This window comes from Globicephala melas, chromosome 13 (genome assembly GCF_963455315.2).
Source record: "Globicephala melas chromosome 13, mGloMel1.2, whole genome shotgun sequence".
Taxonomy (NCBI): domain Eukaryota; kingdom Metazoa; phylum Chordata; class Mammalia; order Artiodactyla; family Delphinidae; genus Globicephala; species Globicephala melas.
In genome coordinates this window covers 10,463,103-10,480,425 of record NC_083326.1, presented here as the reverse complement: position 1 = coordinate 10,480,425, position 17,323 = coordinate 10,463,103, and the positions used below count along the sequence as shown (strand labels likewise).

Below are 17,323 nucleotides of genomic sequence, written 5' to 3'. Positions count from 1 at the left end.
CTGGGCGTATACCCTGAGAAAACCATCATTCGAAAAGAGTCATGTACCACGATGTTCACTGCAGCACTATTTACAATAGCCACGACATGGAAGCAACCTAAGTGTCCATCACAGATGAATGGACAAAGAAGATGTGGCACATATATACAATGGAATGTTAGCCATAAAAAGAAACGAAACTGAGTTATTTGTAGTGAGGTGGATGGACCTAGAGTCTGTCATACAGAGTGAAGTAAGTCAGAAAGTGAAAAACAGATACTGTATGCTAACACATATATATGGAATCTAAAAGAAAAAAAAAGGTTCTGATGAAACTAAGGGCAGGACAGGAAAAAAGACACAGACGTAGAGAATGCACTTGAGGACACGGGGAGGAGGAAGGGTAAGCTGGGACGAAGTGAGAGAGTAACATGGACATATGTACACTACCAAATATAAAATAGATAGCCAGTGGGAAGCAGTTGCATGGCACAGGGAGATCAGCTCGGTGCTTTGTGACCACCTAGAGGGGTGGGATAGGGAGGGCGGGAGGGAGACATGAGAGGGAGGGGATATGGGGATATACGTATGCATATAGCTGATTCACTTTGTTATACAGCAGAAACTAACATAGCACTGTAAAGCAATTATACTCCAATAAAGATGTTAAAAAAAATAAAGTAATAATGCTATACAGCTGAAAATCACTTTCAACCGTTGATAAATTACGGTCATTAGGAATCGAGTTACATAGTAAAAGTGACCATTTTCCTTTTCCTAAATTGGTTGGACAATAAAAAGCAGCCTGATTACTCTTCATAGGAAAGGATGAGAATATGAGCAAGGAAACTTTTTATACTACCTTGCACTATTTAGAAGCAATAAGGAACATTCAGTGGTGTTTACCTAACCTTGTAGTTCCTCTAGTCTAATTCATTCATTCCATTCAGTTATTCAAAGCTGCTGTTAAAAAGTTCTAAAGATTTTTTTTGACATTTAAGAACTTTTTATGTACAATTCATACCATTTCAAATGAATCAAATGTGCGTATAAAGTGGTTAAGGTAGGTTCAGTTTTAAAGGAGGTTTTCAGTTAAATGTCTGGGTTTTGCCTGAATGATGACAAATAATGTCTGATTGAGCAATTCACTCTTCAATCTATTGATTTGGTAATAAATAAAGTAGAAATACCAAACAGCCTAAAAGCACTTGAGTATTAATGGATGAAGTTACACTAAAGAATAAAATGGTATGAAAACTAGAAATCAGCTTTCCAAGGAGGGAAAAAGACTGAGATTAGAGCAACCAAGTGAAAATTAAGAACATATCTATCTAGTCCCCGTCCTGGGGAATTCCCTGGTGGTCCAGTGGTTAGGACTTGGTGCTTTCACTGCCGTGACCCTGGGTTCAATTCCTGGTCAGGGAAGTAATAAGATTCCACAAGCCAAGTGGTGCAGCCGAAAAAAAAAAAACCCATAAAATAACATACCAACAATATTCCAATTGACATGTCTTCATTAGATTATTTTTAACATTTTCTCTTTTTTAAATACATAGTAGTCTGGAAACCTAAGTCAGGCTTCCAGTATATTATTATCAGGAAACCCAGAAAGTTCCAACACTGTAACATATTTTCTTTAGATGATGATATATCATATTTCAAGGATGCATAGAGGGAATCCAATAATGCTTCAAATTCATAAAACCATAAAAACAGGTTTCATTTAAAATTAAATGAGAAGATAATATGCAAAGATACACAAAATCTTTATTAAATGACCACATACTAATCTAATATAACACTTCCTGATACAAGAAAAGGGATTATGAACCAGTTCATAGTATATTAAAAAATTTCCAAAGTAAAACAAAATTTGCAAACAAAATATGTTGACACACATTGCCATTTCCTTTTATGACCAATTCCCCTCTATCTGGACATCCACCTTTCATATACCTATTGTCCTGTGCCGTTCCCTGCATCATGTTCTTCCTCCTGGATGGGGATGCATTCCCTACAAGGTCTCTTCAGAACTATACCACCACCACAAAATTCCTTTTGCTACCAAGCTCTGATCTCAGCTGGCTCTCCTGGAAAATGGCAATAAGGTAAATACACAGTAAGGTGGTTTCAAGGGATGACAGGCCTTTTATGACCTGATTATGTACGTTATGTAGATGGCTACTTCCCCACACCAAAAGTGAGTCATTCCTAATTCTCATTGTCTTCTACATAGTCAATAGAGCTAGTTATCTAGAAGAGAGAGAGAGACAGAGAGAGAGAGAAATACATACAGATTTATTTTTAGGTTAAGAGCAAACATCCTAAGATATCTAAAAATTCCATTATGTGTCAGGGAAATATAACTGAAAGAGGGTGGCGGTTCAAGGCATTAAAAAGTGTCTGTACTGACTGGGTTTTATATAGGGTAGCCCAGAACTGATGGTGATACCCAAGCAAAATGCAGGGGTACCAAATACCTATTAAAATAAATTGTAAACAAAAATGAAGCACAGATTAGATCTGAACAAATTCTTTTCTACTTAAGACAATGACCCCCAACTTAGAGACCACTAGCCTCTACCAGTTTTCAAGTGATGACAAGTAGTCCTCAAATTCATATACACACCCAGCCAATAGACTAAATAAAACACATGCTTCTCAATCATAGGGATGACTACTCCTCAAATGTAAATAGTTCATGATGTGATTAATAAAATCCAAATACATTCAAAGAAAGTGTTGAATTCATAATTAGCTTGTCATTAAGTATTTTCTCCGCTAATATACAATAAATATTCAACTACTCGTATGACTGAGTCCTTGAAATTTTGGGCTTTATAAAAAGTATCTTCATGTCAACAAAAGGGTTGAGAATGGCTAACCTAAGGTTCTATACTAAACTCTCCAGACAAAGTTAGATGTACCCGGGTTCCAGTGCCTCCGTATGTACAACATACATAAGCTGATCTCCCTACTTCCTTCCACAGTGATGAATATAACCAAAATACAAGCACGGCACTAAGTTTCAGTGATGTGCAAAAAAAACAGATTTTCCTCTGGAGTAATAAATTTGAAGTAACAAAAGGAAAATAAACAAATATATACATGTGACTAAAATCCATACAAAAATATATTAATTTATCAGATCCCCTCCATAGATAATCTGCACAGAGTACACTGAAATGTTCTCTTAGCATGAATTGACTATGATCTTATCAGCTAAATGAGCCCACAGGGCTGCTTCACACCTGCTTTCCCAATATCACTCTGTAAAGAGCTCCAAGCTCATTAGCCAAGTGGACCTTCTTTAAAAACAGCAAGAATAACATATGAAGAGCAAAGAATAGATATGAACTCATCAGCAAATCTAAGGCAGGTTGATTGCCTGGTCTTCCTTGAATTTGGGGATCTTCTTAAACTCACTTTGCTTGAAGAAAAGCTGGGCCAGGATGTGGTCTGCTGTGGCCTGGAGATAATCGTCCATGTCAAGGGTTTGCAACTGACAGTGGAAACAAAAAGAAGATGTATCAGCACCAAATTACTCAGGTTCCTACAAAGATCTTACAGCCATCAAGGCATTTTCAAGACTGTAGGTATAGCTGTGTAACATTAGGAGCTATGAAATCCTGCGAACGGTCCCCTTGTACACTTGTCTTCTCTTGCCATGGGGAGCTCACCATTTCGACTCTGGGAATAAGGAAAGTCTGACTGATAGCTAGAGATGCTGAGGCATCTGAAGCTTTTTTTATTTATTTTTTATTTTTTTGCGGTACGCGGGCCTCTCACTGTTGTGGCCTCTCCCGTTGCGGAGCACAGGCTCCGGACGCGCAGGCTCAGCGGCCATGGCTCACGGGCCCAGCCGCTCCGTGGCATGTGGGATCTTCCCGGACCGGGGCACGAACCCGTGTCCCCTGCATCGGTAGGCGGACCCGCAACCACTGCACCACCAGGGAAGCCCTGAAGCTTTCTTTAGAAGGGACCTCCATCCCACGGGGAGGTAGTTCTCTTTAAAGAGGGAGCAGGACCTTTTGTCTACTTGTAAGCAGGGACTAGTGGCAAAAGGACCCCTCAGAGCTCCATGCCCACAGGCACCTGATGGAGGCTACCTGGCTGCCAGGTAAGTAGTCCTCCTCCTGCACAGCCAGAGACAGTAGTTCACCTCTGCTTAACTGGCCTGGCTGTCCAGTTGGCTGGCTCTGACTCTGTCTGTCCTTGTGCCCTCTCTCTATCACGATCTTACTGTCCTTTCTGCACCCCTCCCCCTTGACACTACCTCTCTTCTCAGCCAGCCTCTCAATTTCTGCATGTATGTGGGTCTCTCTGTGTCTCTGTGTTTCTGTCTCTCTCTGTGTCTGTGTGTGTCTCTGAGCTTATCTGTCTCTGAATCTCTCTCCTAACTCTTTGTGCGTGTGTGTCTCTAGGTATGTCTGCCTTTCCCTGCCCCTCTGTGTATAGGTCTGTGTCTGGGTATGTGTGTATCTGTGTGTCTCTCCTTCTGTGTCTCTGTCTCTTTATGGGTCTCTGTCCCTCTCTGTGTCTATGTCTGTATGTCTCCTTCTTTTTGTGTATCTGTGTTGTTTCTCTCTTTTTCTCTGTGTTTGTGTCATTCTCTTTGTAGATCTCTGTCTGTCTCTCTCTCTGTATGTCTCTATCTCTGTGTGTCTCTGGGCATGTATGTCTCTCTCTGTGTCCCTATGTCTCATTCTGTGTTTCTTTCTAGGCATGTGTTTCTGTCTCTCAGCCTCTCTCTTATTCTTCCTCCTTTCTCTTTCCCTTCATACCCCTATGCAAAATAAATCCCCGTTAGAAACACCCCTAATACCCCTTCTAATGGGTTAGTTGGGGTTATGCTCCCTCAAGATGCATATCAGACATTCTTGGCGGTGGGGGTAGATGTAAAAAAAATTCCTTCTACCCAAAATTCTGATTCATTTTTTTCCTTCCCTGCTGTGGATCACTTCCTTAAATTGCTTCTTTTCATTAAAAAAAAAAAAAAAAGAAAGAAACCCTCTACTTCTATTCTCTTTTCAAAAGATTTATATTCTTTAATTCTTAACTTGTATTTAATAATTTTCAATTGTTATTTTTATCCTTCTTTCATATTTTTAAGTTTTAATTTGTTGGTATTAGCCTTTCACGTCACATTAGTCTTTAATTAATTTTTAAAATTCCCTTTTCTTGATCTTAATTTTTTTAACTCTAACTTGCTGTTTTAATGAGTTTTTCCCTTCTTTTCCTGTTTATATCTGATTGGATTTCGTTTTGCTTCATGATTTGTTCTTATAACAGCTGCAGAGAATGATGACCAACGGGGTGGCAGTAGTGGTGAGCCCCACACCAAAAGCAGTGGACACTGGAATCCTCTTCCCCCCGAGAGTCTACAGCTAGCTTTCCATTGCATCTCCTCCTCACAGAGCTCTTCACAAACCTCATCCCAGGCAACCCCAGGAAGGTTTAGAGACCCAGAGAAGCAGATGCTGGAATTTTCCAGTGTCCCTCAAAGAAGGAAAGTGTCATCATGGGAAATAAGCACCACTGAGCAGGATGGCGTAGGTTCTGTAGATGATACTGCTGAATTCATGCTGTGCTCTCCCCTGGAGATCTTGTTGGGTCTCCATGTAGGAAGAACCATGGCCAAGAGGAATGTCTGTCTGTTCCTGGATTTGCCCCAGGAATACCCAGACTCTTATAATTCTCACCCAGTCTCAGCAGGGAACCTAGTCCTAAGGACTGTTCAAAAATCTAAATTCCACTATTTATTCTTGTTTTTCAAACACATTATTCATCTAATTAAGGAACACTGGGGTGAATTTTTAAAAGCAAACAACTATGTAATACAATAAACAATTCCTCTTAATGTATGTTTTATACTGCAGATCATGATATATCAGATTTGCTTAAAACAAAGAACGATGGGAAGGAATGCTACTCCTTCTTGGTAGCACTGCTCAATCATACTCAATGTTACTTCACGTCTCCTAAAGTCTCTTTTCATACACAAGAGACTCTTCTTTTCCTCTCTCTGCCAAGTAAATTCCAGAAGAATAAACTAGCCATGCTCACTTCAGCTTCTCCCTCTCTGTCTGGGAACTGGCAAAGCTTCAAAAATCATGCTCTGCTTCTCTACGATGTAAGGTAGTACAAGGGCCCACCTCAATGTCGGAAGGCCAGCCCAATTCTGGAGATAGATATTGGGAAACCCACTTGCCCACAGATATTAATCATATTCTCTTAAATACCTGCTTGATTAGTAATAGAAATGATTTCCTGGATCTCTATATACTGCTCTTTGGTCTTTTTTCTCAGCTGGTTGAGAATTGGGGGAATTAAGAGGGAATGTGATGTATTGGATCTCTTTATAACTGAATGAAAAGATTATTTGATTCTTCTCTTCACACATTCGTTCAGCCAGTTCAATCATTTATTCAACACACATATACTGAGGGCCCCCTATGATGCAGATACATTGCTTAGCAGAGTATTCTGCACATCACTGGCACTCAGCAATCTCTTTTGAACTGGCTTATTCTCACCTGGTCTCCAGTGCTGAAGGCAAGAACGAGAAGCAATTCCTTATCGCATGTACTCTTAACGTAATGCTGGGTTCCAGTGGGGAAAAATATCACATCTCCAATGTGAACGCTGAACTCTATGGTACACTGAGCATTGATAATGCCCACCTAAGGTGGGGAAAAAACTATGCTGAGGGCTTTCCTGGTGGCGCAGTGGTTGAGAGTCCGCCTGCCGATGCAGGGGACACGGGTGCGTGCCCCAGTCTGGGAAGATCCCACATGCCGTGGAGCGGCTGGGCCCGTGAGCCATGGCCGCTGAGTCTGTGCGTCCGGAGCCTGTGCTCCGCAATGGGAGAGGCCACAACAGTGAGAGGCCCGCGTACCGCAAAAAAAAAAAAAAAAAAAAAAACTATGCTGAAGTTAAGCAAATAAAATCAAATATTCATTAAGGCTAGGTATTCATAGTGAAGAACAGATGGATAAAAGCATATGGTTATAAAGGGACTTCGCAGAGAGGGTAAATAGCAGAAAAGAGGCAATCCTGCACATTAACTCTCCTGTTTCTGAGACAAAATCCCACAAAAATTAAAAGATGCTCTATTTAAAGTAAATGTCCCTCAAAATGCATTAGTGAATTCAGTAGTGTAGAACATCATGCAAAAAGAGCATTAATCACCATGTTCTAATTAAGGGTTATCAGTGACATTCCCTAATTAGGCAGAGGATTTAAATTGCAGTGTTTTACCACCTCTATGCCCGCCTTTCTACTTGCTTGGGAAAATTCAGCCTTCTGGGAGAGCAGCATCCTAATGGTCTTCTAAAAAAGAGTTCGAGACTGAATGTGCACACAAACGCACACAGATGAGCACGAAGCACACCAACAATAAAATCCGATCCTTGAAATTAAATCTGTGGAAGATGACAATGCCCTTTTCCAATTTATTAAAGCTTTCACTTCTAAAAACATAAAACTTTTGCTATGGGTGACATAAAAGGTGAATTTCAGTCTGTTCTGATTCTTTCTGTCAAGACTGATTCAGGTACAAGCTAGAGAAGCCCATTTTACCTGTAGATCTCCCCAGGAGCCCTGTAGTAACATGCTACTTCGTGTGGTTTTTCCAAAGAATCAAAGGGGGTGATGTTAATAACTTCACCAAGATGACAAGTATGCGTCAGAAGGATCCTGGATAAATGGGGATATGTGGCCACCCTGCTGGCGCTCCACATCTCCCCACCCCCCCACTCATCTTTCACTGAGAGGCAAACAGCCAATTTCACAGTCCCCAAAGTAGAGCACATTAAATGCTTGCATTACCTGAGAATGCAAAACTCTGAACATGTAAGCAGGTATTCCAGCCCCTCACCATCAGTGATAAACCTCTTTATCAGTTCTGAAATGTTCTTAGCTCCTTCTCATGCTAAGAGCAAACTTGGAAGTTACCTAGCAGGACCTGCATGGTACCCTCTGTGGAAATGGCCCAGAAAGCCATTGGCACAGAGTCCTATTATGCTACCAACAACTGAACCAAAACAAAGAAATACCTCCTGTTTGCTTCTTTCTGCACTGAAAAGGAAAGTTCAAAAAAAACCTGTTCACAGAGGAATTACCTTTGCACATCCACTTATTACATATCCCATTTCATTTGCATTAAAATGAAAATGTGGCTGTCTTAATCCATTGTTATAAATCTTGAGTGTACTCAAAGTGAGGGCATTTTTGTGCTTAAGAAAGAAAAAGAAAAATGAAATCCAGTTATTTAGCCAACATTCAACTCAGCAACTTAACAATTCATATAATCATAATAATAACTAATATTTATGAAGCCCTCACTGAGAACATGCAATTTTTTATGTTCTTTACATTTATTATGTCACTTGTCCTTTATAATAATCTTATAAGGTTGCCACCAACCTTATGAGATGAAATTAAATTCTAGGTTGGTTGAGTATACTAGGGTCACCCAGTGGCAGAACTGGGATTTGAATCAGGGAATTTGATGCCACAGCTGTGCTCTTGGTCATTAAGCAATACAGCCAGTTGAGCATTTAAAACAAATGAAAATGAAAAGAGAAATGAAAAGAGAAATCTCACGAGCATCCAGTCCCTTTGTTAATGTAACCACCCACGCCAAGAAGTTAAGCTCCCAAATTCACAATGAGGCCTCAATCAATAGTTTGCATTGATCAAATCAACCAGTGTTTGACTAGCTCTTTCCTTATCCTTTGTCTAGAAAAATGATGAATCCAATCTAAATCTCGTAGTTCATCCATTTTAATAATAATTAAATAATAATAATTAAATAAATAATATTTTAAAAATTTCAAAACATTTTTCTCAATTACCTGATTCAGGAATTCACCAAAAATTTTTTCATTGTTGCTTAGTTCACTTCTGTTTTTCCAATATTGTGCCAATTGTATTATTCCTCCTGGAAATTTATATTCTTTTGAACCTCAATCAGATGAAGTTTAAAAAACAAAATAAGATAAAACTACTTCAAAATGTCAAATGCAGTTCTAGTAAGGTACATAGCCCTTCTATAGACACAGAACGTTTATGTGGTAGGAATTGCCAATACCACATCCTATGTTCCCCCAAGATATTGATCTGATACTGTCAGATACTATCCTAACTTCCCAAACTCTCTTGAAATTTCTAACATAGAGTGACCTCTTTAAGACAGACATTCAAGTCGGGGGACCTGGCTGGAAAACGTGAGAGTCATCCTAAATACCAATCCCTACCTCTCCCCTCAATCCGTCAACGAAGCCCTGTCAGTCCTGCGTCTCTAAATTCTCTGCTTCCCAACAATTCTTTCCCTCTCACATAGTGCAGGCCACCATCATCCCCTACTGGAGGGACTGCAGGAGCCCCCTGACTCATCACCCTGCCTCTCACCTGGCCACTTCCAATTATTCTCCACAATCCAGCTGGACTGGTCATCACTTCAAAAAACAAAACTAACACCAACTCAAAAAGATTATGCACCCCATGTTCATCGCAGCATTATTTACCATAGCCAAGATACGGAAACAACCTAAGTGCCCAAGCTCACAGATACAGAGAACAGAGTGATAGCTGCCAGTGGTGGGGGTGGGGGTGGGTGAAATGGTTGAAGGAAGTCAAGAGACACAAACTTCCAGTTACAAAATAAACACATCATGGGCATGTAATGTGGAGCATGGCGGCTATAGTTAGTAATACTGTATTGCATACTTTAAAGTTGCTAAGATCTTGTAAGTTCCCATGACAAGGAAAAACTCTGTAACTATGTATAGTGACGGATGTTAACTAGACTTATTGTGGTGATCATTTCACAATATATACAAATATTGAATCATTGTGTTGTATACCTGAAACTAACATAGTGTTGTATGTCAATTATACCTCAATAAAATAAAATAATTAAAAACCTCATTGTGTCACTCTCCTATTTAAAGCCCCTTAATTGCTACATGATTGGCCTCTCCTCTCTCATAAGCCTCTTCTCCTACAGCATTCCCCAGCCCCAGCACACCCCCCTCGCACTCTGAATTTTTTTTGCACATTTTCTTTTGTTTCCAGGCCTTTTCTCACATTTCCTACTCTGTTGAGAAATGTGTCTTTTCAAACTTCTCTTGACTGTGACCCACTGTAAAAAACACATTACATCTCAATCCAATATACCTATATAATCATATATATAAATACTTAACTAAAAAGGCTTCACAAAATAACATACTATACCTTTCAGGTCATACAATTATCTCCACACAAGGCTATCTGGAGACTGGGAGTAATCAGCATTGACAACCAGTTCTGCCAAGCTGGGAGGAAGACTGACCCCCTCATCCTCTTTTTGCTTATGGAATGTTCTAATGAAACTAATTCCACCTTCAGGCTGAAACACATAAGAGACCATATAAGGTATTTGTGAAACATTCTACAAATTTTAACAATAGAAGGGGCGGTAGCTGAGGATAGGGCAGCATTGGCACCAGTGTGGTTTTCAGTGGCCCAGTCAAAAGAGCTGACCTCGATTAGCCTAAGACTTGTGATCTTTATGAAAATCTTCCAAGTATTCAATGTATGGGCATTAGTATTTTATGGTCAATATAAACGCCTGCAAAATTATACACTGGTTCCCATGCTTACCAACACTCTCACTAATGACTCATTTCTTCTACTTCTCCCTATAACATTAGAGCAGGATCTGCTGCAAGATAAATCTCAAAATCTTATTATTTAGATTCCTAAATTTACCACAGAACCCCTTCCAGGTACCACTCATGGGCCATCACCAATTCTGATCACCCATTTGCACTGTCAGCATCCACATCTGACCCTCTATACCCAGCATTATCAGCAATCCCTCCAGTGACGGTATAACTACTGAAAGAGATCAGAAAGAGAAAAGCAGCCGTTCCTCAGGAAAACTGTGGGAAACTCTGCATTAGATTAGGAAAACACAATTACATTATCTGTAGCGAAGTTATCCCTGGATGAGCAAATGGCTTTTCAGAGATGAAAATTATAGTAATTTTTATTAACTATATCGTAACCTTTCTACCAATTCACTATACAGTAGCTCCTACAGCAGGCTTTCGTAAGGGAAAATAAAGAGCAATTCAACTTCAATGCTCTTGAGCCCATTACCCCAATGTCACTTTGTTGACTGCTACCTTAGAAACCCGAATATTCATGCCCTCTTTGTACCCTCATGGGATTTGCTCTCAGCAGTGGTACAGACCTCAAGTGACCTGGAAGCAATGCCCTCAGGTACAGAAAAAATTACATCATCAGCTTCCAGGGTTTGAAGTTCATGATGTGTAGAAAAGAAGAGCAAGAAAAGCAGTCTTCACTCCCCACATTCTCTATCCAGTGTACTGTGTTTTTAGGGAAGAAGTTCACTTGGCCAGCTGTAACACTGTACGTGGTAACGACAGCACCATCAACCGCCCCAATCCATGCTGTCCCCTGAAACATAAACGGAAGAGCTCACCCAACGCTACTTTAGAGCAATGCTCCTCAACCTTTTTTCATTACCTCCCTTCTAAGGTACCATGTTAGACTTTTTTTTCTAATCACCACCCTGTGAAATGTTAACACTACGGAGGTGCTACAGATCTGTATACTGTATACACATACTGCTCGTGTACTACATGTACATCTATGCTTCATACACAAAAAGAGTAATATTTTTACCCTGCTAACAACCAGTTTTTGCCCCCTTTTGGGCAATACCACCCCCACTGAGCATTCAGAGCTCTAAGTTCATGCTAGTTTGATAGTCCGAAAAGACTGCAGGCACATGTGTATGCACATGCATGTGTGTGCTTGCATGTGTTTGTGTGTATGCATACAGAGGCATAAGTATTTTCCAGATAAGAAACAGTCTGCATATAATTTTGATAATAATAATAGTAATAACATAGTGCTTTACTGTGTGTCCAGGTATTCTTCTAAGAAGGGTTTACTCTCATATAGATAAAGTTCTAATCTCTCTTCTTGCTGTAAATTCTAAAATCAAGTGAATTGTCCAAGTATAAAAAAGGAGTTTTATTAACAACAACAGAAATATGTCACACACAAAAAACTGGCTGATCTATTAATAAGATCATCAGGGTAAGACCAAACTCTGAAAGTTCTATGAGAGCTTAGTCACTTCAGCTTCCCCAGGGTCTGGAATACAGAAGCCATAAATACATTTCAGAATTAATGACTTATTTGAAATTCAAGTAAGCACACTAATTTCACTTCCAAAGAATTCTTAAAGGTCTAAACCACAAAAGGGCATCCAACTGGCTGATCTCAGAGACTCCAGGCTGAACATCAGCAAACCAGTTTGTTATTACAGTCACTGCTTTATTCCTTAGAGGGAAGCTGTAGTTTCTTTGATCATTAGATCACAGCTACCAGTTTTAGCTTTGGCTCAACGGACGGAACAGTGGGGATTTCCCTGGTGGCACAGTGGTTAAGAATCCGCCTGCCAATGCAGGGGACACGGGTTCGATCCCCGGTCCAGGAAGATCCCACAGGCCACAGAACAACTAAGCCCGTGCACCACAACTACTGAGCCTGCACTCTAGAGCCCAAGAGCCACAACTACTGAAGCCCGTGCGCCTAGAGCCCAGGCTCCGCAACAAGAGAAGCCACCATTATGAGAAGCCCGTGCACCACAACGAAGAGTAGCCCCTGCTCGCCGCAACTAGAGAAAGCCCACACACAGCAACGAAGATCCAACACAGCCAAAAATAAATAAATAAAATTAATTAATTAATTAATTAATTTATATATAAAAAAAGATGGAACAGTGATCTTAGCTTAACAATGTATGAAAAATGATTTCATACTGAAGAAAGAAGTTCAAAGTGATGCCAAGAATAATTAAAACAAACAGGTTAATGCTTCAAGGCACTGATAACTAATCTAACTGAGTACACAGCCAAAGCCTGGATGTGGTCTACCACTTATTTAAGTAGGTTTTGCAACAACCTAAATAACAGCCTGAGGACACACAGCACAAATGCTTAAGGGCAGAACGTGGGCAAACTGGTGATACCTGTACAAGATAGCCGTGTTCGGAGGCCATTGCTTTTTATTCTCAAGGTCCCCAGAGTCATCTGTGAGCTCTGACTGTTCAAGCTGCTGCCAAAGGCGTCTTCTTCAATGCTGAGATAGTCTTCGGCATTGTTCCTGTACCAGGCCCACTGGATTGCACCACCGGGGAACTCAAACACCTGAAAAGCCATAAGCAAATCAGCAGCACGGAGGCCACCTCCTGAGGAACGTGAGGCCACCATGGCCTATGGGGTAAGCGGGAAGCACAAGGGAAAAGGCAAGGTGGTGTGGCGAGTACTGGAGCCCCCAAAAGGAAGAGAAAGAATAGGTCTGCAAGACTCCGGGAGACAACGTGGTACATGCAGTGCTATCAGTCTCTGTTTGACATAAAAAAGAACACCTGTCTTGGCAAGAGAACAGGGCTGTCCTGCACTTCTCCCCTCCAGTCAAACATAGAACTATCTACTAAAGAAAAATTCTGCCTGGAGCCAATATCCACCCAACTTTCCCCCTTCTCTATCCCTCACTTCCTTTCCTCCAAACAGCCCACAGCTGCTTCCTTCCAATGAAGAGAGAACAAAGCTTAGAAAACAAGCAATGGAAACTTTGTTCTGGAATCACCATTTATAATAGATGGTTCTTTTTCCTAATACGTGTGATCCATACGTTGGATTTAGGTAAATGATTGAGAAACTTGAATTTTGGATCAACACCCTTTTGCACCATGGGAATTGCTGTTTGCAGAGGCTGGGCTCCAGGTTCTGAATGGGGCTGAGAGTTGTTAACATAAACCAAGGAGAGAATCAGGACTCCAGATGCAGTGGTAATGGTGCAGCCAAGAGACACACCAGGAAAATGCTCGTCAGTGACCACTGCCTCTTCTTTTCCTAGGAGAAATTATGAAGCCATTATTCTCTACTCTTGATGCATGAGAAATATTGCCTCCTTTCTCAATTTGGTTTATTTTCTCTTTATTTAAAAAAATGCATTTGTGGGATAAACATACTGAGTAAAATGCTACATGTGGGGCTTCCCTGGTGGCGCAGTGGTTGAGAGTCTGCCTGCTAATGCAGGGGACACACGGGTTTGAGCCCTGGTCTGGGAGGATCCCGCATGCCGCAGAGCGACTAGGCCCATGAGCCACAAGTACTGAGGTTGCACGTCTGGAGCCTGTGCTCCCCAACAAGAGAGGCCGCGATAGTGAGAGGCCCGCGCACCGTGATGAAGAGTGGCCCCCACTTGCCACAACTAGAGAAAGCCCTCGCACAGAAACGAAGACGCAACACAGCAAAAATAAATAAATTAATTAATTTAAAAAAAAGAATAAGGTCTTTGAATGCAGAGAATGTGCTTTAAAAAAAAATACTACATGTGTAAATAAATACACACATACGCACACTCACAGTATGGTCAGGCCCCATAAGACGGCTGCTCTCTTGCTCCCTGTACACCCCCTGCCCCCCTCCCCAGCCCTGCCTCATGCTTACTTATGCACATGACTGCCTTCCCTCCTAAGCGGAAAGTTTAATCAGTAACCACCTGCCTGATCGCTGCCCCCGACAGCCACCTCCGCTAACCATTGTTCTAGCCCTGGGACCAGACCAGCTCCAGTATGTTCAGTCATCAACAGGAAATCAGGCACTTGCGTTGGTTGCTAACCCAGACAGCTGTGCGGAGATGTGTTCCACAGTCCCCCTGGCAACCAAGGAGCCCTTTTGATGTCATGCCCCCTATAATTGATAGCCTCTTCCTCCCCTACGCAGGGAAGATTGCTGTCTTGTCCTGCCTGCCTGCCTGTACATGGTGGGTGTCACTCCAGGACCTCGGCCTCTGACTTGTAAGACTCCGTGTCCGGTGAATCACTGATGTCTCTGCCGCTGACTCAGGCTCTCTCTTCAGTCTAGCAGCTGGGCAAGTGCAAGGACTGCAGGCTGCGGGGCACAGCTTCACACTCACACACACCCCGTATACCCAGATGACATCCAAATAAACAAGGATAAAAATAAAAATACAAGGAGCTGGGGCACAGAATAATACTAGAAAATTAAGTACCCAGTTAAGTTTGTATATGAAATGCATTCCAAGTCAGTCAGTTAGCCCCTATTTACCAGTTTCTTCACCTGAAAATCAAAGAGGTTATAAGTAGTATTTTCTAAGAACTTTTTGGTTCCAGAATGTACAAATGCATTTACATGTACAGCTACATGCATGGGAATAAGCAACATATCAGTAGTCAATGGGCCTGACAGGTCTCTGTCTCTCTCTCCCCCTCCCTCCTTCATTAAATAGCTTCATTAAATTCCCTTCCTCCTGTGTATTACCTAAATGAGCTTCCAAGTCACCACCCATCTCCAAGTCACAATATTTCCATGTATTTCTATGTTACTATTTCCTGGTTTCATATCACAAATATATGCTATAAACAGCAGTATTGTTTCTGAGTTACAATCCACATTACTGAAAGCTGCCAAGAAAATACATACCCTAACCTTTGGACCAATTTGCCCTCACTCCTCTGACCGCTAAAATGACCTTTATAAGCAATGATGTCCAGGACTCCTTTTCCACTGGTCTTTCTCCCTGAGCAAGCAAATCTTTCATCACTAATAATTCTAACAGACATTCTTACTTTAACATTCTTAAATATTCAAAAGAACACAAATAACAAATGTTGGTGAGGATGTGGAGAAAAGGGAAGGTTGGTGGGAATGTAAACTGGTGCAGCCACTGTGGAAGTATGGAGGTTTCTCAAAAAAACTAGAGATATAACTACCATATGACCTGGCAATTCTACTCCTAGGTACATAATAATAATTTAAAAAAACACTTATTCAAAGAGGTACATGCACCCCAGTGTTCACAGCAGCATTATTTACAATTTCCAAGATATGGAAGTGTCCATCAACAGATGAATGGATAAAGAAGAGGTGGTATATATACAATGGAATACTACTCAACCATAAAAAGGAATAAAATTTTGCCATTTGTAGCAATATGGTTGGACTTGGAGGGCATTATTGCTAAGTGAAATAAGTCTGACAAAGACAAATACTGTATGATATCACTTATATGTAGAATCTAAAAAATACAACAAACTAGTCAATATAACACAAAAGAAGCAGACTCACAGATATAGAGAACAAACTAGTGGTTACCAGTGTGTGGGGGGGGAGGGGCAAGGTAGGGTGGGGCAGTGGGAGGTACAAACTACTGGGTGTAAGATAGACTACAAGGATGTACTGTATAATACAGGGAATATAGCCAATATTTTGTAATAACTAAATGGAGAGTAATCTTTAAAAACTGTATAAAAATTTAAAAAATTATCAATTCTTAAATGGTACATTTTGTATAACATAATCATTTACCAACATATTCAATTTAACATTGTATAAGGGTAATATATTGAACAATAACTCATTGATGCCATGAACAACAATTCATAGAAAGCTGGGCCATTAGATAGCTACAGGAGTTAAGAGTTTATGAGAGATGGCAAGTCAGGAGATATTCAGAGCAGGAGATGCTACCTTTCTGAAGAAGGTCACTTGAAGAGAGCTGGTCTAAAGAGGGACTGTTTCCTGAGCTCTGCATAAAGGTTATGGGGGGAACTAATCTCAAAACTTAAGTCCCCATTTACATTCTTACCATTCTGGATATGGTATTCATCTTCCCCCCAGACACAATATTCTGCTTTGCATCTTCATGCATTTCAAATGCTAAGTTGTCCATTGGCATAGATGGGCAAGCAATTCACTGAAAAAGAAAAACGGGGGAGGGATGTAGCTTTAGCAAATGGAGAGATCCCTGAGAGGAGAAGAATGATAATTCTTAAGGAAGGAAGTGCATATATAGAGCTGAAAGTTAAGGAAATGAAACAAGGAAGTTGTTTCTTAAACAATAATCTCAGTTGAAAAAAAAAAAAAAACCGTTGAAAGCATTGCCAAATTAGAGACCGACAAAACACTTCTTTTGGTCCCCAACTCTTTGCTCACTGATGGCACATACACAGATAATAACAACAATAGCTAACTAACATTTATTTCCTCCCTTCAACAAAGTACCAGGCACAGTACTAAGTGCTTTCCACACATCATGGGATTTAATTCTTACAGCAATCCTGTCAGGTACTATGATGATTATTCCCATTTTGTAAATTAGGAACCTGAGGCATGAAGAGGTGCGATACCTGCCCGAAATCACACAACTAGTTTTAGTGTAGAAGCAAAGCACCCTTTATCAAAAGATTCTTCCATGGCATTGGTTCTCTGCAGAGTTTGATGGTGGG

General features: G+C 40.8%; 1 protein-coding gene across 1 annotated transcript; it reads right to left on the bottom strand.

The window, feature by feature from the left end:
* Window positions 1-1,744: 1,744 nt before the first annotated feature.
* On the bottom strand, window positions 1,745-16,767 carry LOC115859264 (uncharacterized). The gene is given in 12 exon segments (XM_070047021.1): window positions 1,745-3,481; window positions 6,516-6,662; window positions 8,103-8,216; window positions 8,838-8,947; window positions 10,222-10,375; window positions 11,225-11,325; window positions 11,328-11,451; window positions 13,037-13,058; window positions 13,060-13,214; window positions 13,702-13,871; window positions 13,874-13,922; window positions 16,684-16,767. Coding segments are annotated over 12 exon segments (1,362 nt in total). The 3' UTR covers window positions 1,745-3,349.
* Between the last annotated feature and the right edge of the window lie 556 nt (window positions 16,768-17,323).